This window comes from Harpia harpyja, chromosome 2, assembly GCF_026419915.1.
Source record: "Harpia harpyja isolate bHarHar1 chromosome 2, bHarHar1 primary haplotype, whole genome shotgun sequence".
NCBI classification, from domain to species: domain Eukaryota; kingdom Metazoa; phylum Chordata; class Aves; order Accipitriformes; family Accipitridae; genus Harpia; species Harpia harpyja.
The window spans coordinates 64,120,036-64,140,203 of record NC_068941.1 but is presented as its reverse complement, the minus strand read 5'-3'; the positions used below and the strand labels follow the sequence as shown (position 1 = coordinate 64,140,203).

The following is a 20,168-nucleotide window of genomic DNA, read 5'->3' as shown; positions in this document are numbered from 1 at the left end:
AAAATGATTCTAGAAAATTTAAGCCTAAAATAAAAGCAGAGTACTTAACAAGGGATTATAAGGAAAAGAGGTTTGGATTGTCAATAGATTTCTGATGACTGAAGTTGCTGTAGAGAGTAGAAGTCAGAGCATGCAGAAAAGCAGTTTCAGGCAGAAGATGGGAGACACTGGACAGAATCCTTTAGAGAATGCTTTGAGACACCACGGAAGCAAGTCACTTAACAGGAGATACCGGTAGAAAAAGAGTAAGGTGCTACTGAGAATTAAAGCTCAAACAGTATACAGTAAGGTAAAAGATGAAGGCAAATGAAAATACAGGGGAATGTAATAATCTGTTTAAAAGGGAGCAGATCAATAAACACAGCTAACAGAAGTACCGCCCTGATTTAATTAACAAAAGAATTTTGACAGTCTTAGCTTCCTTGGTTAACCAGCATAATTAAACTCCTTCACTGAAGACTGTTGGGGTAGTGAAAAAAACCCTGTTATGGAAAGTTCAAGACAATCCTTTCCCTGTTGGAATAGCTAACCTATTCCTTCCGCAGAGTTAAGAATATTAACATCTTAAAAACCTTTCTCCTTCATCTGGAAAAAGTTTTTAGTACACACAGAGAAGGAGAAGTTAAAACTAACACATGCAGAAAAATGCATAAACAGAAATAGAAAATGGGAGTCTGTTCCTATGGCTCCTCATTCTATAGCTTTTGACTTCAAGCTGATGACGTGAAAGTCTGTTCGCACCAAGGGATTAAGTTTCTAGACCGGAAAGGCTGTTGGGAGAAATGGGAACTGAAGTCAGCTGTCAAAACTCTCCTGTAACTTTTCAGGTTCTTAAGGTTACTCCAGTATAAAGGAAAAGTACTTGAAGCATTTTTAGAAGCTTGAAATTTTTTTTTTTTTTTTTTAAAAAGTCTCCCGAAACTAATTATTCTGAAAAGTGAAGACACTGGAAAGACCCTAGAGACAGTGCTGCAATGGAAAATTCCTCAGAACAATTCTTACCAAAGACTGGATTCCAGTTTTTGGGAAGCATCTGTTCCCAGAGTTATTTTTCCAACTGGACCAATAAAAATGGATTTGAAAACTATAGGTGGTGTTGGTGTTTGTTTGGGGTGGGTTTTTGCCCATAGAGATCAAGTCAGCTAAGGACTTTTTTTTAAACAACACAGTACTGTCTTTTAGCCAAAAATTTTTACCCTAAAGAAGTCATTAGGCTATCTTTACTAACACTGGGACAATTAGAATACAGTCAGGCGAAAAAAAGAGATCACATAAATGGTGTAACAGCATGATTGAAATTTAAATTTTTCACATTGTTTTATAAAGAAAAAAAGGCAGAATTGAAATAACAGATTAGTGTGTTTAAACAATCAGCATTTTACTTCAGCCTGTTGGACAAGTATTCTTTTTATAGTAATATCTATACTGATTTGATAGATGATTGCAGGCCTAAAAAGAATCAGATGAAGTCAAGTTGATGAATGATCACTTAGGGGTTTGCAGTACTTTTGTCCAACAGAAACCTGGCTACAAGGGGTAAATGCAGTCAGCAGAAAGTAATCAAGTTCTTTAAAGCAAAAGAATAATTAAAATAGGTATAATGCACTATGTCTGGAACTGAAAAAATCCTACATAGAAAATACAAAGACAGGTACATGGACATATCAATGCTCCTCTCCCAGACCGGAGAAAAATCCTAAAAAAAAAATAAATTAAAAAATGCTGAAAGTTTAAAAGTCCTTGATACTCACTTTGTAACACTAATTATATTTACAAAGACATGCTATATTGTTAAGGTCTACTTCAAATGCTAAGCATTTGTTGTAGTCATTTCTAGTCAATCCTCAATTTTCATTTCTCTTCAGGACATATTTTCATTAAAGCTCTCTCCAGAGATTTTTGTAAGAGAAACACCATCTAAAGGTAAAGTTAGTCTTCACTGATGAATGCCTGAAAAGGCACCTAACCCTGAAATGCAATTTATCATCAAACCTATGACTGGTGTGAAATCACTGAGTCAAACATACTAGGAACATTAAGAAATACTACACCGGGTTTAAGGCTATATGAACTGAAATCCTTAGCTCTGTAGAAATTAGTATTACAGCTGTACAACTGACTGCCTCTTACTGGTGGCAACATGCTAAAGGAGAACAGAGATGCTATGTAGAAGACACAATAGCAATCATCCAATTCTGACTAGTTGGAAGTCCCGGTGGGAAGTGGTGGTTACACTAAAAGTTTTTAGATCTCATAAATGACTTTTTGGACATGTTTGTTTAATGGCTGAAAAAGAAGGAAGGTGGTCTTAATCACTCCTTAGAAATGAGCAAGGTCAAGCTGCAGGTGCAACTAACTGAAGAGCTGCTTTATAATAGAGAACATACTCAAAATCAGTATTTCTCTTTGTGCAAGGATGACATCCTTTTCTCAGAATGCATTACAGTAACATTCTCATTTAAAAAGGGGAACATAAAAAAGAGTAATTATTTAAAAAGAATTAAAGTAACTAGCTAGAATGACAGAGGTTATAGAAAGGATGCCCCCTATCAAAAGGGAACAACAACAACAACAACAATCAACATGGCTACACAGCACAGTGAACTCTGCTATTAAAACATCACCCTCCAAAGAGCATGGAGCCACATCTGAAAGACTGTAAACAGGAAAGAGTATGAGCTCTGGCAAGTTGAAGGTAAATCCTTGATGAAACATGGCAAAAGTTTCAGAACCAAATTATTAAAATCATACTAATTAAACATCTTCACCAAAAGCCTCCAGAAGCAGGAAGCCTTCCAGACCCTTTTGTAGGGCTGAAAGACAAACAAGATTTCTTCCAGGAGAGAGATCTGAAGAGGTTTCTTAAAGTGTCATTAGAAGACATTCTAAAACAAATTAATAAAACAAGCAGTAACAAAATCATTAAGAACAAGTGGTATCCCATCCATGACTTCTACAGGAATTTAGATGTGATACACCAAATACTAACTATTCTATTATTGCAATCTGTCAATGAACAGATTGAACACAACAAATGTGAAAGAAATCAAAAGGGTCCCAAAAGGAACAGAGTGCCACTCACCCTCCAATTTTGAATGGACAAACATTTTGAAACAAAACAGTAACAACAAAGAGTAGAGACTGCTGAAAAAAGAAGTTATGGGAATGAGTCATTACACTTCACACAATGGAAAGTTTTGTCCAAGAAAAAATAAATTTTAGCAGACCCAGAAGTATATCAGTAAAATGCATCAGGATCCCCCCAAACTTCTAACAAAGTCTCACGCCACAGGATCTTAAAATAAAAATCCTGTTGTGAATTAATTATTAACTAAAACATAGGGGACAACACGTGGAAATAAATGACTGGTTTTCACAATGAAGGGAACAAAGGCCACCTATTGATGGGGTCAGAAAGGAATCTATGACACTTAACGTACGAAAAATTATTAGAAAATCATCTGAACAGTGTGTATAAAATTCACTAAGGTAGTCAGATCTAACATTATAAGGAAGAACTGCAGAAAAATGTCAAGCAACTGAATTGTTACAATATGAAATGAAAGAAATTCAGATTAAGGCCAGATTTTCCCACCTGTATTAACTCTGCATGTATAGTATTAGGCAACGTGTCATCTAAAATTATTCAGGAAAGATACTGAAGTCAACATGGATGTTTTCCAAAATTGTCAGCTCAGTGCTCAGAAATAGCATAAAAGACAGAATTTTAAAGAATAAGAAAAAAAAATTATCACAAAGTATGTACACAGGACGGTGCACACCTTGAATGCTATGGCTGAGTATGGTCGCCTTGGCTCCAATAAGATGCAGAACAACCAGAGAAAAATGATAAGAAGTATGCAATAATCAATTTGTGTGGAACGTAATCAGGTGATTCTTTAGCTTGGAAAGCAAAGGCGTGGAGAAGATATGGTATACATATTTATTAATCATAGAGGGGTCAAAGAATATTTATTATTTTACATAATGCAAGAACTACGAGATACCCAGTGAAATTATCAGAGAATTTTAAAACAAACAAGCGAAGCTGCTTTTTCCACACATGCATTAAACTTGAATTTACTGATGCAGATGCCATGGATGCTTATAAAGTACAAATAAGTTCAAGGAAGAACTTGATAAATTAATGGAATAAAGTTCCATTGAAAGCTATGATGAACACGATCAAGCAGATTTAAGAAATCCTTAAATCACAAATTGCTGGAAGCCAAAACTGACCACTATGGGAATTATACTGGGCTATAGGGACCTTTCGCCTAAACATACGTGGCAGTTCTTATGTTCTTACAATACGATTGTGTTCCTCACAAGTCAATGACCTTTTTTTGCTTGACAACACTTGATCAGTGCCTCCATGATACAGAATCTACATTAAGACATTTTGGTAAGAAAATTATTTTTTCGCCCACAGCATTCTAGTTGATAGTAAACTCTTAAGATTCTCTGTTTCTGTGGCTTGTTTTTTTTTTTAATGTTACTTTTACCAAATTATATTAGAAGCAGATATTCCTGAAAATAAAGTATTAACGCTTACCCGTTTGTCGAGTGTTCTTTCCCTTACAAAGCCAAGCAGCTGGTCATTGACTAAAGAAAGATCTCTCTTGCCCGCAGTAATAATTGTAACAATAACATCATGTCGAATGGCTTCTTCTGGGTCATGTGATCTAACCTTCAAATATTCTGTTACGATCAGAAACAATGAAAAGCTTGGCTTTTTTTTGTAGGTATGACGTGTTCCAATTTGTTAATAATGTTAAAACAATTAAATGTCAGTCACATACCACAACCATATAATCTATTAAACATGTAACTCCCTATAGGAAACTTCTGTTCCAGCATTTTCTATGTTAAATATAAAACAATTATATCACTGTAAACATCAGAAGAATATAAAAGTGAACAGCTTTTACAATAACCTCATTTGCAACAAGCAATGAAGTGAAATAAAGCTGATTAGAATATATTGAAAGGAGGGGGGGGGGGGGCGAGAAGAAATAAAAAGAGCAGAGACTCTCATTCCCAAAGAGCTAAGAGGGTAAATAATAAACGAAAAATACTGACAACTGCTGTAGGTTAGCTTGCATCAAAAAAGAACAGTATTTTCAGTTAGGCCTGAAATTCTGCTCATAGTTAAAATGATGCTGAAGTGAACTTCATAGTTTAGATCAGCACAATGGTGTTTTCTAAACTCAGTGGAACAGACTACTGGGGAACACACTGTGTTTTTGAAAATAAATCAAGATGTTGTCCCAATATTTGCTTTGACTTGCCAAAAGTTTCATTAGAATCTGAAATTACTTTAAAACTCATTCAGCAATGGGTAGCTTCTTAAAGACTCGCTCTGACAAAGTCCACACAATGTCACACACTCCCCTCTTTTCAATAACTAGCCCTTGTCTTCAGCAGAAAGCAATTACTCAGTAGTGAGCTCTTACATCCAGCATGAAGCACTGGACTTGATACATTTTAGAACTATACTGGTATGTACAGAAATAATTACATTCCTCCTTGCTCATTTCTTAAATTATTCTAAACCCCTGTATGAGCATCTCACCAGTGAGGTCTTTTGCTAAGTCTGGATGGTTCATTAAACAATGACTGGCGAATTTCACACTCTCTAATCTCACAGGGACATGGATATCATTGAACCTAGAGGGATAGAAGATGATGAATGTTAATTTTTAATTAGCCTTGCAAATCAAGATTATTCTCTGTGTAGTAACATGTGTTGATAGTATGTTCCATTAACTATTAGAATACTTTTATTTGGCAAAATAATACAATAGAAATGTTTTGAATTTATATCCATAATGTACCCCTCATACAAATTTTTATGTTATTTCTCACGAAATTAAGTCAGGACTAAAATTAAAGGATGAATACGCTATATGCGGATGAAATGTTGACCCAATGAATCTTGACCATTGACTTTTGAACACAACTCTCCATGCACTGTCAATTGTGTGTTTGTATATATACACATATGAAATTAGAAAAATATAAATTGCCATATAACATGTACCATTTGAAAACATTCAGTTTTTAAAAAATGATAAATTTCTATATTTACTTAAAAGGAAATATCTCTTCACTCAAAAACATAAATACCAAATAAAACAGATATAGTTGCAGATACAGCTAAACAGTATGAAGTTTCAGACAATGCTGGCATATCTATTCTGTAATTTCTGCTATGTATGTAACGTGCTATCTATCTAACCCATATTCCCATAGCTGACAGCAATATAGCAGCAGTCCTTCAGGCTTCTTCATTCTAAAATATAACTGTATGCAATTCTCTGCTTCGAAGATTTAACAAAGGAACTCATTCAAATATAAACAAACAGTTACATCCTCTAAAAATGCAATGAAAAATGCAATGCTATCAGAAAATTCAGAAAAAAAAAGAATAGAAATTCAGAATTCTATCCCCATTTCTCTTACCGTCCAAGAAAACACTGCCAAAGAGGACGATTTTGTGTGGCCAGATCAGAATCTTTGGAGCCAAAGAGTTTAGCCAGAAGTCGAACAACAGCCAAACGTTCTTCTCCATCATTGCTCTAAAAATCAAAACATGAAAAAGGAACTGTAAATCATTATCCGTAATATCTCAATAATAATTTCTGGCTTCCTTCTGCTTTTATAAGTTAGATTAAAAAGTGAGTTTGAAATAATTTCTGATAATCCTCAGTCTCCTAGTTAGATTATTATACGAATATGAGTAAAAATATACAAATACCTACTAAGTTGACATATTACAGCCATTAAATAGATGGCTGTGCTTTGAAAATTCCTTCTCTTTTTGGAATAAAAACCCGTGCACAGTAGTATGAATAACATATATCCCTAACAATTTCAACAGTGAATGATCTTATTTTTGGTTTAAAACATACTTCAAGACTATTTTTTGTGTGTTGAAAAGACACCAATTAAAGATGTTATGAATACATGTGTACTAGTAAAAGGTATATGTAATTTCACCAAATACCTATTTCTTGGTTATTTTTGTTTGTTGCCACCATACCCTATAAGTACACGCACACACATAAAATTATTTCTCTTGTCCACCTGCGATCTTATGAAAGACAAGCAGCTTTTTAATTAAAAAAAACCCAAATCAGGATAAATTAACTATTTCCAAGGATTCAAAAGAAGTCAGCTGACTTATTAGCTGATTATGACAAATCTGAGAAAAATATTTGGAAATACTTCCTCTATTATTAAAACATTATTTCACAAAAAATTTCTGCAAATCAATACTGAAGCCAACACACTTGCATTTCATGAGATAAGCCAACCACAGCCTGATTACTTCATAAATTTCAGGTGAAATCCAAAGATTAAGTACATATAACTTTTGCATTAGATCATATGAATTTATCATTATAATGATTATATATTTTGTGTGCATAATACACGTTTGCAAGGACACAAGGCACACAATTGTATACAACCTTCCAGTGTCCTTCCTTTAATATTACATTTATCTTTAAAATAAAGTGATAGATATAAAATTTTTATCCCTCCAGTAGAACACTTACTAAATCTACAGCTCTGCACTTTTAACATCCACACAAACTGTATTACTTGTCCAAAGCTACACTGTAACCTACCTTCAGCTTGAATTCAAGCTGTGGCATGACAGACAGCAGTAAGTGAGGATCTATGGCAAAAAGCTCTTGTATCAAGTCAAACACATGTTCTGATAAGTCACTTACTGAAGACTTTCCCAGTACCAGAACCTGGTTAAAAAACTAGAATACAAACAACATTATTTAGCAGATTTCCCTTCACTAATGCAAACACTATTTTTGAAAAATTATTTTAATGTAGTATCATTAGTACTTTAATTCTAATGGAAGGTACTCAATGCACATTTTTTCACTACATCAAAGCATTTCACCCTTACAGTTTTGGCTCAAGGAAATTACAAACAAACCTCCTTCACAGCTCCATCAGGATTGGTTAATTCATGGTAATTTGATAGTTTAAAATACGAATAACCATCTCCCCAGCAAAATTAACAGGTAATAAAAGAATTGTTAATTTAAAATGTATATTCATCCAGTAGAAGTTGAGAAAAAAAATTAGTATCTTATTTTTAATTTTATCATTTAAAACCAATCCAAATTGAAGATCGTCAAATGTTGAAAAAGATGCTTCTCTACTTTTAATCCATTTTAAAGAATGTCTGATGACTTCATGATATGTCTTGTGATACTTGATGATAATGTATCAAGGTTGTTAGTGATCTAACAGAAAAAAAACAAAGTAGCCTAAAATATGAATAATTTCTTTTAGATTAGTTAAATTTTAATATGCTTGATATACTTCCTATTAGATACTGTGGGTTAATATTATTTGAGCAGTGCAAATGCTACAAAGTTATTACATACTTGAGTAAGAAAGTAAGAAGAATAATATTAAATCAACTCAAAGGTCACTCTATGCACTATCCTGTTTCCAGCTATGACTAATTACAAAAGCTTAAAGAAACAGGGGAATTGGAAAGTGGTACTTAGTGAGACTCCTTGCACTTTTAAATACTTACTGATAAATCTTTTATGAAATTGCCTAATTCCCTTTTTAAACTACTCTGACTTTTAAGAATTCTATTGGCTTCAGCACCAAGGAAAGGCAACAGAATGGACTAGACTACATCCCCCACAAGACTGTAGTGGCTATTTTAATAGGTAGAACACAGAACATTGATGTTCAACAGAAGGAATTATAGTAGAAGGAAGCCTTTTAAAAACTCAATTCTTTTAGTCTTTATGACTAAAACAAGTTTAAGAAGGAAAAAAAAAATTAGTTAAGTGCTAGTAGTTTGAAATGCTTCATGCTAAAGCTTGGTATGAAATGAGGCTGTCTGGTTGCTGGACATATGAAGTACTAACAATTCCTTTTGTTGCAACAGGATTTTTTGGTGGTCACCTATTTTCACAGCCTAGATTTAGGCTTAACTTTAGACTGACATGGGTAAAAATTAATTTCCTCTTCACTTATTTGAAACACCTCACATACTTCTTTAACAGCCAAGCTAATAATAGCCTATTTGGAAAATGGTATTCTTGTAGCTGCATTACAAAATGTGACTTTTATAAACAATACTTTTAAACAAACAAACAAATCTCCAATAAATCAAGACAGTAACAAGAACCCTCGTTACTTGTAGGTAATATGGATTAATTCATTTACATACATTGGCAATACATGGTTCAATGGTCTGGACGGTCCTTTTCAACAGGACTTTTGCAAGATCAAATGCTTGTTTATTAAGGTTCTGAAATAAAGAAAAAATAATAATAAAATTTTACAGATACGAACTATTTCAGATGACTTTACTTTTCTCTCCTAACCTTGAAAGACCATAACTTTAGAAAGGCATGTTTTACCACCAATCTATTTGTGGTTTTCAAAGCTATCTAAGTTCAGTTATGTTAATTCCACAACTACAGACTTAGAAACACCTTAAAACTAGTTTTTCACACACTTAAAAGCAATCTAACCCCAACCCATCACTTCCTGCATATTCTTCTAAGACTTTATCACTCCAGTTGTTACTTTTAGCATTGCATTCATATGTATAAAAAGTTTTCACATGCAATCACATTAAAAATTTTGAAGAAACATTACCACACCTCCATACTTTGATAATTAACCCGCACCAAATTTTGCCACTGAAAAATGAAGCAGTCTAACATTATTTAAATGTGCTTTTGTTTCCCTCTCATATACTCATTAAAGGTACACCCTGTAGCAAAGCTCAGCCTTGTCTAGAGGGTGAAACTGTGCACTGACTTCTCCATGGACTGTACTGTATACTCTGAGATAGCCCACAGAAAGCACCTACGCTTGGGCAGAGTTAGCTGCGAATCTTCCAAGTAAACGTTTGATTACAACATAACAAATCTGAACGTTGTTTTTATTACACTTGAGCAAGATAAGGAATGTAACTGCACATCTGAAAAATGTGACTGTCCAAATCTGCACAAAATCCAATATGCAGTATCTCATCTCATCTAGGGATTAATGCAGCTTGGAGGGGAAAAGAAAAAAAAAAAGAAAAAGAAAAAGAAAAAGAAAAAGAAAAAAAAGGAAGGTGGATTAGCTGATTGCCCTGAAAATTACAAATGACTGCAGACAAAATACAGGTAGAGCCTAAGGATGACTGATTCTTGCAAAGACAGTGTTTGGCAAGTCTACAGTGAGAATGACTCCTTCATGTTCTTTTAGCTAATGAGATGACAAACTGAAAGACAGTTCATCAACTGATAGTAAAGAGAAACAAACGGCCAAAGGCTCAAACAAATATCTCCTCAGTCACCGCAGCACTAAACTGATGTCTCATTACAGAAGACAGACAGGTATGTATAAACTCTTCTCGAATTCAAAACAAAACAGTTTCTCTCCAAACCAGACCATGATTAAAATCTCATTGGCAGGTATGTCTGTATTAAACTAAAGGACTGCCAACCTCAGACAGAAAATATATTTTATTTGGATCTTCAATACAGCTTCAAAGATCTCTTGCAATGAAGTTATGTTGGTTTTTTTTCCCCTAGATGGGCTCACCAAAGCTAAAACCAAACCAAACCAAACAAACAAAACCCCACAAAAAACAAACCAACAACCACCCAAACACAAAAAGACTGCAAAAAACCCTCCCAAAGAACCAAACATCAAAACAGCCTAGAAAAGAAATAGATGCTGATAAAACAAGCAACTATGAATAATTAACAAATAAACAAACAAATAATCAATCTGTTAGGAGAAAGAAAACCCTTGAAGGTCTGGATCGGCCATGCTGTAGAGGATGCAGAAGAAAACATGGATTTTAAATACATGAAATACATGGTTTTAAGGAATAACCTTGATAATAAGAGCGTGAGTAAAAATACTCACTAAATAGCACTGGTTTTAAAGTTAATAAAAAGCACTACAGCTTGACGCCATAGGTGGCCTGGGCAAAATGTGACATACCATACTGCTATTGAAAACCTGGATTTACTAGAGGAAAGCCACATTAGCACACACAGAGAGAACAATGTACAGTAAAGCCACTTTACTGATAATGGAGGTACAAATGAATAAAATTTAGATGCTGAGGTAGACTCTACTTCGTGTCTAGGTACTGGTATATTTCTCTCTTTTTATTGCAGTATTGTCTTACACAATGTAAGAGATTTAAAACAAAACAAAACACAAACCACCACCGCAACAACAACAACAAAAAACAACCAAAAAGGAATAGAATACATTATTCAAAACACGTATTTCAGCCCTTTTATAAAGACGAACTTTCATTAAGTGTAGCAGTCTAGCCACACTGATAGTTCTATTATGTCAGAGCAGAGAATGACTAGTATTCAATTGCTTTGCACAGACATAGGAGAATTGTTATTATGTGTTCTCTCCAAGAAAATAAACTCTGGGTTTCAAGCTATGGTGCTTCTGATTTACATACCTAAGGACAAACAATTAATATAATCACACAATTTCCTAGGAGATCTGTTCATGAAAGGAGAATGTAATTACTGCAGTCAAACTCTGCTACACAGACCAGAAAAAAGAACTTTCTGTTTTGGGTTGGTTTTGTGGTTTTGGGGGTTGTGGTTTTTTTTTTTTAAACTACCATGGTAAAGCAGTAGTTTAAGTTCTGTTGTTACAGGAAACAAACAAGTTAAAACAGACCAAAATAATGACCAAAGTCTGATACTGAGCACTGACTACAGCATTACTTGCTCAGTCGTGATGGCCAAGAGCCAGTAAGGACTGGGCACCAGTCCTCTAAGAGATATTAAATATGCAGTACAATCCAATATTTGCACCAAGTTTACCTCCCTCTTTATCAGAGCCTTGCTTGAGAATTTCCTTCACTAGGCAAAATTATATGATTAAGCTAACAACGTTAATGCTAAAGGATCATATTCACTTTTACTTTGCCTGCACCAACCAGTCACAACACACTGTTAAGTTGTAGAAGGTTTACCAGGTCTTTGCATCCTTGGAGCAATGCCCACCATTGTTAATAGCATCACCCAGCACCTGACATACACATCTCCACTCTTCTATCTCCACTCCTGATCTCTACTGCCTGTAATTGATTAGAAACAGCTTACAAAGAACAGCGTATTTTCATAAGGACTCTTTTTCTATTGTTATGAATAAGAGGCCTCCCTTCCTGTTAGCAGTTTTAATAAGAAATCATCTCATTGCTGTCAATAAAAATGAGTTGATAGAATGATATCCCCATCTCATGGTCACAACAAAAGGAATGCAAACTGACCTCAGACGATCGATATTTTATACATCCACTGCTGAGATTTCACAAACAAATGACAATGGCCACGGCTTAGTCACTCCTGTGCTATACGCTTCCATGAATTCTCCCTCTTTAGGTAACCAAAGGAATAATTCCTGCTTTTATGTGCTAATTTAACTTTAATTATGTAGTCATGGATGGAGCTGCCTTAATTTTGTCATTAAATTAATAAATGAACAAACAGAAACACATACTTGGTAATCAGAGTACACAGTTCATTTACTGTAGCTCATAATTGAAATTTACTGTTCTCCACAGAATTCTCAGTAAGAAGCACAAGTGTTCTAGCAAGGGAATTTTCTTGGTCAATGCAAGGCAACACCAGCCTGCATCTCACTTTCCCTGATGTCACAACTAAGAGAGTTGTGTTTATTCTCCTTTCAACTTTATTTAGCCATTACAGTAAAGGTAGTTCAAAAGCTCAGCTGCAGACCCAGTGACCAGATAATAAGTCACACAATGAAACCAGAAGCACAGCATCAGTGACAGTTCACAAAGCTGGCTGTAAAGGGGGAGCCTCTGAAAAACCTGTTGAAGTAGCTGTGTAGATGGCCTAAGACAACACCTGCATGACAGCAGCAATCTGCTAGAAGGGGCTCACGTAAGACTCCTCTAGGAAGGTGGGGGGGTGTGTTTGTGTGTGTGTCAATTATGAGTTAAAGGGATGCTGAACTCTGCAAAGGGCAGAACTATTATAGAACTCATAAAAGAATATGGAGCACTAAAAGCAACCAAATAACTAAAAAAAAAAAAATATTACTACACTTCAAGTAATAATTAGGTTTTATTAAAAGAAAAGTTTAAGGGGGAAAGCCACTGGGGGGTACAACTAGGGAGGTGGAGCAGAGTCTGACTGGCAAGCTCGGGCAAGCATCAAGTCACCACAGAAGTCTTTTTTTTTTTTTTTCTTTTAAAATAAAAAAAAAAACCAACAAACAACAAACTTCACATCTTTTCAGTTAAAAAAACCCTCAACAAACCCCAAAACCAAAACAACCAACAACCCACAACCCTTAAGATCTAATGTTTTTCTATTACATACTACATTTGCTGGAAAATATTTTATTTCTGTTTCAGTACAGAGCTCCTGAGGTGGCAAGTAGGCAGAATCTCTTGATACTGAATAATATAGACACAGCTAATGAACAGCACCAAATAATTCCCAGAGGAAATTTTCAATTCACTGTTACAAGGCTGGGGAAAAAAAAACAGTCACAATGGCTAAAGTGTGTGGAGAGAGAAACACCAAGCAAAAGGCAATGAAAATTACTGTTACAATGGTATACTGCTATAATATTTTACTTTGCAGACCTTATGTGCAGGAATGAGGTTAATCAAAATCGAGTCCAGCAGCTCCTGAGTTACTCCATCGCCTTCCATGATGATAGAACTCATCAAATCCAGCATATGCATTTGTACCTTCTGGTTGTGGCTATTACTAAGATGATAAAGAATATTATCAATACTAAATTTTCAGACTCTGACAAATATTAACAGTACTGTTAAGAAACACTGTCTAATGCTGTCCAGCTTGCTCTCCCTTACACCCTCCATATCTCAAAACTCAAAACTATTTTATGTGCCTTTCCTCTCTCATAGAAAGCTTCAAAAACCTAGAACACTCCAGCTTTGCTTTAAGAACAGAAACAAAACAAAAAAAGAAGAAAATAACAACCATGGAAATACAAATGTAGATAAATGAGTCAGAGTGAAGTATACTGTTGCAACATGGACAAGAAATTTTAAAACATGTCTACTTTTAGACACACACCCCTCTATATTGTCAGTAATTCACACTCATTTGCTTTCCCTGTATCTCCTCATTTGGAGAAATAAAGACTTGTTCTATTCAGACATATTTATTTGTAGACCATGCAAGGATTCAGTCTACCCCTGAAACTGTGATACTTTGACAGTTTAATACAATTGAAGCAATTCAACTTACTTGATAACTGAAAAAAGAGTCCTAAAAAGCTGAATAAAAATTTCATTGCAATCTTCCAACTCAAAGCAGATGTTGTAAGATTTAACCCAAGCTAAATTCTAAAACAAAAATAGGATATTCAGGATATTACAACTTCACATTAAGTCATATAAATATAATCACGTTAGTTACATCTTTTCTATTTAAGGAAAAATATTATACAATAGATTGTAAACCCTTTGGGGAAAGAGACTGGATATTTGCTTTGCATATAAAGAGCTCTTAACGCAAAGGGGCTTTGCAATATATATGCAGAAAAAACTAAATATAATCTGATTTATGTATAAAAGCAGATGGACAGAAATTGTTAATATAGTAAGTCCATGTTTCTATACTTTTTTCTTCATGCTATGAAATAATGCAGTATTAAACATCAATAAAAGGTTTACAAACAAGATACTATTTCTAAATGCACACTGATAAAACGCCCACACTTCTTGTCAAGAGTAGTTTTTTTTAATGTTTTTAAACCAAAATCTTATATTCCTTCTCCCATCATCAATATAAACAGATTTGCATTTTAATCGGCATTTGAAATTCTCTCTTGATGAGGTAATATAACCTTAAGGGTGCATGATATGAAAAACAACGTATAGAATTGTAAGATAAAGGCTAAATGTTAATAAATACCAATTGTTTTAACATGTCCTCAACTATAGACTGCATGAACTTATTAAATGCAAACAGCATTATAACTACTAAAATAAGCAATTCATTATTTCCCAGGCATGCTGGCACATCTGGAGAAAGACTGATTACATTTCTTAGGCTTACAGAGCAAATACCATCCACTGAAAGTTACAATTATTGTGTTACCTCTAACAAGTAAAAGTATCTGTTAAATTGAGGGCTCTTCGTGTCCTCCAAGCCTTTTAATTGTCTTGTAATAAACAAGAATATGTCCTGTCAAAAAATGATAGAATGTTTACAAGCTTGATTCAGCAGAGAATAAAAACACAACCCTTTAATAGTGACATCTACCCACATTTACAAACTCATGATATAAGAACATCAAATTGTCTTTTTTAGCACTGACAGGAAGCTATTACTAGAACAGATACTGGTTATCTGGTGTTCCTTTACACATCTCTGGCCCTTGAAGTACTACACTGACTCACAGAACTAAAGCAACATTTCTTTAATAAAACTGAACATCAGTATAAATGTGAGTAAAAAAATTTTTTTCAGTTGGGTATTTTTTTGTTTGCTTTTGGAGTTTTTTTTTCTTGGGGGTGTGTGTGGGTGTGTGTGTGTGTGCGCGCATGCGCTTGTGTGCTGGTAGTGGGGGGGCTGTGTGTGTGTCCCCACCCCCCTGCCCCAGTAAGAGAATGAGGTAGGAAGAAAGCCTTTATTTTATAAAGCATTTTTACCTTAAGTTTGTCATGGGAAGTATATGGAGCTTCAGGAGCATAGATACGAAAGATATCAGCCAAGCAACATGCTACAAGGAGGCGTACATCTTTATTGGGATTCCTGAGGAAGAATTCAGATGCAAGGTGCAAGGCTAATGGGAGATACTGCTGCTTCTCATCCTCCGAGTCCTGGTCCATATCCATGAAGGTTTTTACCACCATCTGAAAAACACAGGAAAAAACCCCATTTGAGTGCTTTCTGCTTTTATTCCTAATTACTAAACAGTACTTTCTAAAAGGATGCAGTGCTATCAATACATGTTCCACTGCATAATCACAGTGCTACAATTTTTTTGTTAGGACAAACATCAGAAAAAGAGGGGTGTTAATCTGATACTTAAAGGCTTATTGAACTTGGTATTTTAAATTAAGATACTGAAAAATGCTTTGCAGGTCTGCTTATTTTGCCAATCTTAACCTGAGGTGCAGCACAGAAACTGCTGCACACCAATGAGGTTGGAGATGGCAGCATCTCTTCATCAAAGCAGTCCCAGACCACTTCAAAGTGAGGACTTGCCTCAGTATGGACAGTACAAAGGGCTGCAAGCCATCTGGCCTAATGTATAGGCCACAGTATAATAATGGCACTGCTTAAAGAGCTATGGCAAGACTTGAGAGGAGCCTAAGAGGCCAGTCTTACGTTCTGCCTGTATCAAGGCACAGAGTTCAAGAACTACTTTACATACGCACAATCCTTTTATCTGGTTTAAACAAACTAGATACCAGATAAGAATTTAATCCCTCATGTAAAATATGTCTAATGCTGCCCATCTATTCTTCCTGCATACTCAAACCTCCATCTATACCCTTATCTATATAATGGAAAAAACCCAACTACATCGTTTCCTTGTTTCTTCTAGTGCAGCTAAGAACTACTAACTCCTATGAAATGCCACCAAAATTGTTTAAGTATTATACAACCCCAGTTAATTGAAATATCTCAACCTAGTGATTTGGAAAAACTGAAAGTGAAAATTTAATTTGAAGAAATAAAACGTTGTAGGTTTAACTTTTGGACTATGGTTTGTTAAAGGATGAGGATGACTTCTAGGATGTCAGCACGGAACCGGGAGGCGTGCCACAGATTCTTAGTATGACCTTAGTCAAATCGGTCTTTGTGTCCTATTCCTCCCTGTCACTTGAGCATCCTTAGAGTTAGAATTGTGAAGGACAGCAATATTGCATACTAGGAGGATTTAGTATACCCATTACACACACAGTATACATGTTAAAGAGATATAAGAGAGAAAACAGAATGATAAATCTTGACGGGTCAAATTCGCCTTTAGAATATTCACAGTAAAACGTAAGAGGAGATTGAGCTCATGCAGCTAAACACATCTCTTACCACAATTCTTTTGTTATCATGTCATTCAAATGATGCTAAGGGTGCTCCTCAGTTATTAAGCATGCCCCTGCTTCCAACATGAAAACATTGCCTTTCAGCTCTACCTGCTCCCTGAGTTTTGTAACCCTGTTTTAAACTCAGTAGATCTTATAAATTAAATGTTTGACACCAACGTTTCCTGCAGTACATTACTTTAAACTCCTCTTCAATTTCTATAAATGTATAAGTATATTTGTCCTGGTTTCAGCTGGGATAGAGTTAACTGTCTTCCTAGTAGCTGGTACAGTGCTATGTTTTGAGTTCAGAGTGAAGAATGTTGATAACACTGATGTTTTCAGTTGTTGCTCAGTAGTGTTTAGACTAATGTCAAGGATTTTCCAGCTTCTCATGCCCAGCCAGTGAGAAAGCTGGAGGGGCACAAGAAGTTGGCACAGGACACAGCCAGGGCACCTGACCCAAACTGGCCAACGGTGTATTCCATACCATGTGACGTCCCATCCAGTATAGGAATGGGGAAGTGGGGGGCAGGGATTCGCCGCTCAGGGACTGGCTGGGTGTCGGTCGGCAGGTGGTGAGCAACTGCGCTGTGCATCATTTGTACATTCCAATCCTTTCATTATTGCTGTTGTCATTTTATTAGTGTTATCATTATCATTATTAGTTTCTTCTTTTCTGTTCTATTAAACCGTTCTTATCTCAACCCACGGGTTTTGCTTCTTTTCCCGATTTTCTCCCCCATCCCACTGGGTGGGGGGGGAGTGAGTGAGCGGCTGCGTGGTGTTTAGTTGCTGGCTGGGGTTAAACCACGACAATATTCCTTCGTGAAGCAACTTATAGCAAAACCAAAAATCAAGAGAGGAACAGAGAGAAAAACAAACAGAATAAAAGAGAACTTTACAGCCACAGCCCATAAAAATAAAAATTCTACCTGCATTGGCCTGTTTCCCTAAAAATACTCTTAGGGTGTATTTTGAAGCACTGGCTGAAAGGACAAAACCATCCTTCTATTGACAGCACAGGTCGGTCTGTTACAGTGTCATACATCACCTGTCCTTCCCAGATACCACAATTAAAAAAACCAGATAACATAGTCTTCAAAGCCTACCAGATTCTTTCAATAAGGAAGGTTTAAAAAAAAAAAAAAAACAAAACAAAACCCAAACAAAAAACAAAACCACAAACCAGAAGCCACCACCACCAAACCAAAAACCAACATGATGCAAAACCAAAAAAACCACACCACACGCTCTCTGCTGGTGGCAGGACAAGGAATAATAATGGCCTTGACTTGCAGCATGGGATTCAGATAACCATTACTGAAGGCTTTAAGAACAGGGTAGAAAGGACAAAAAGATCTGTGGATCCTCCCCTGGAAACTGATGGTAAACTGTATCTGTACCATATTAACTTGTCCTACTGAAGTTCCTTCCAGTCGTTTTACTAATTTTATAGATAACCTTTATAAGCAATCTTCTGATCTTTCCCATAAGCCCAATCTCCTTTCTCCCTACAAGTGTCATAAGCTTCATAACCAGAATACCCTCCCAGATTCAGATCTCTCTTCGGGTTCTCGTATTCATATGACAAGGTGCATAAATCTTGCATATATCCCTTCTCTGATATGTCAAAAAAAGACAAGCTAAGGCAGCACAGTGCTGTGAAAACTCACACAACTTTCCCATTCAGTAACAGAATGTTAGGATATTGTGGGATTAAAGTAACGAAACTAGTTTTTGGCACTGCCTTGCCTGTTTGAAAACACACCAGCCTTATGGATTTTCCTATGTTGCTCTTGTATTCAGCAGGAACTGCCAGCAAATATCCATAAAATGTCATTCCATTTCCCTGCAAAGCACTCCTTGATACTTCTTTTCTATTATAAATCAACACTTGGGCAGTAATTGGGCCATTGGCAAGCTGCAGCTGCTATTTAACGTACTGATCTATGTTTCCTCCATTGTTTCTTTATAGTCCCATATCTGCTTGTATTTGTGTGTTGTCTTTTGTTTTACAATAAAGTCTTCGGTGCATGATGTTCTGTTTATTGCACGCACAAAAAAATGAACAGAATACTATCTTGGTCTTTATCTTGGATCCCAGACACCAAAGCAATACAAATAGTACATATGGGGTACACAAAATATATAGTGTAACGCAAATAATGGAAGTAATATACAAACAAACTACACAGGGCTATACCACGGTTAAAAGCACGATGTAAATTCTTGCTAGTGGCAGGACACATAAGATTTGGGGAAAACGGAATTAATAAAGACTTGCATTTAAGTACCATCCATAAATTTGTTGGGGACTGTCAGCATAGTTCAACAAAATAATTCTATACATTTCTTAAATATATGCAATTAACTGTATCTAAAATCCTACAGCCTTGGGAGTAGCCTCTATAGCCAAGCAACTACTGGCACCGATTAAGGTATTACACAACAGAATTACTTCCAAATGCCTGCTAATCTACATATGAGATTAATTATTAAAATAGAAGAAAAGAGGAAAAAAAAAAAAGTCCAGACATCAAATACAATATATGCTTGGCTCTTCACACTTCCTAGAAAGCCAAGAACTTGCTCAAAATTTCACCTGTTACAGGACTGATACTCTTTCCTTCTAGTACAACTGAAAAAATAGCTACCAAGCAGCAATCAGGAGAGCAGCTTAAGTCTTTAGAAGTACAAGGTATTATATGTTTGATGAAATCACTTATTCATAACAGAACCGCATAACCTCGAGTACAACACACTGATCAACAACAGTTCCATGATTTCCTGAGGTACTCCTGCCTTTCTCTCTGCAGCCATCTGTCTTCTTGTTTCCTCTATGACAGTTACTACCTTCCCTTCCTCCCCCCATGTTTATACAGCATCTAATGCAAAGTCTTGGTCTAGGACTGTAGTTCACAAATACGTCCGTAATACAAAGAAATGAAATGACAACATACTGCAAGTTATTTTCCGTGTTAAGGTGTGACAAAGAAAAGTTACTTCTAATCACCTGGGATTGGTATTACTTGGGATACGCAGAATCAATAGAAATATTAACATGTAAAGTTAGGCATACTTA

General features: G+C 35.6%; 1 protein-coding gene across 2 annotated transcripts in view; it reads right to left on the bottom strand.

The window, feature by feature from the left end:
- Window positions 1-20,168, bottom strand: part of PDS5A (PDS5 cohesin associated factor A) — an 86,152-nt gene that overhangs the window by 36,233 nt on the left and 29,751 nt on the right. For both annotated transcript variants that reach the window (XM_052780215.1, XM_052780216.1), the window contains exons 3-11: window positions 15,701-15,904; window positions 15,147-15,233; window positions 14,292-14,389; window positions 13,658-13,784; window positions 9,224-9,304; window positions 7,635-7,775; window positions 6,466-6,581; window positions 5,576-5,670; window positions 4,556-4,701 (exon numbers count right to left, since the gene is read on the bottom strand). In XM_052780215.1, the coding sequence (XP_052636175.1) occupies window positions 4,556-4,701; window positions 5,576-5,670; window positions 6,466-6,581; window positions 7,635-7,775; window positions 9,224-9,304; window positions 13,658-13,784; window positions 14,292-14,389; window positions 15,147-15,233; window positions 15,701-15,904 (1,095 nt within the window). The remainder of the gene's footprint in view (window positions 1-4,555; window positions 4,702-5,575; window positions 5,671-6,465; window positions 6,582-7,634; window positions 7,776-9,223; window positions 9,305-13,657; window positions 13,785-14,291; window positions 14,390-15,146; window positions 15,234-15,700; window positions 15,905-20,168) is intronic.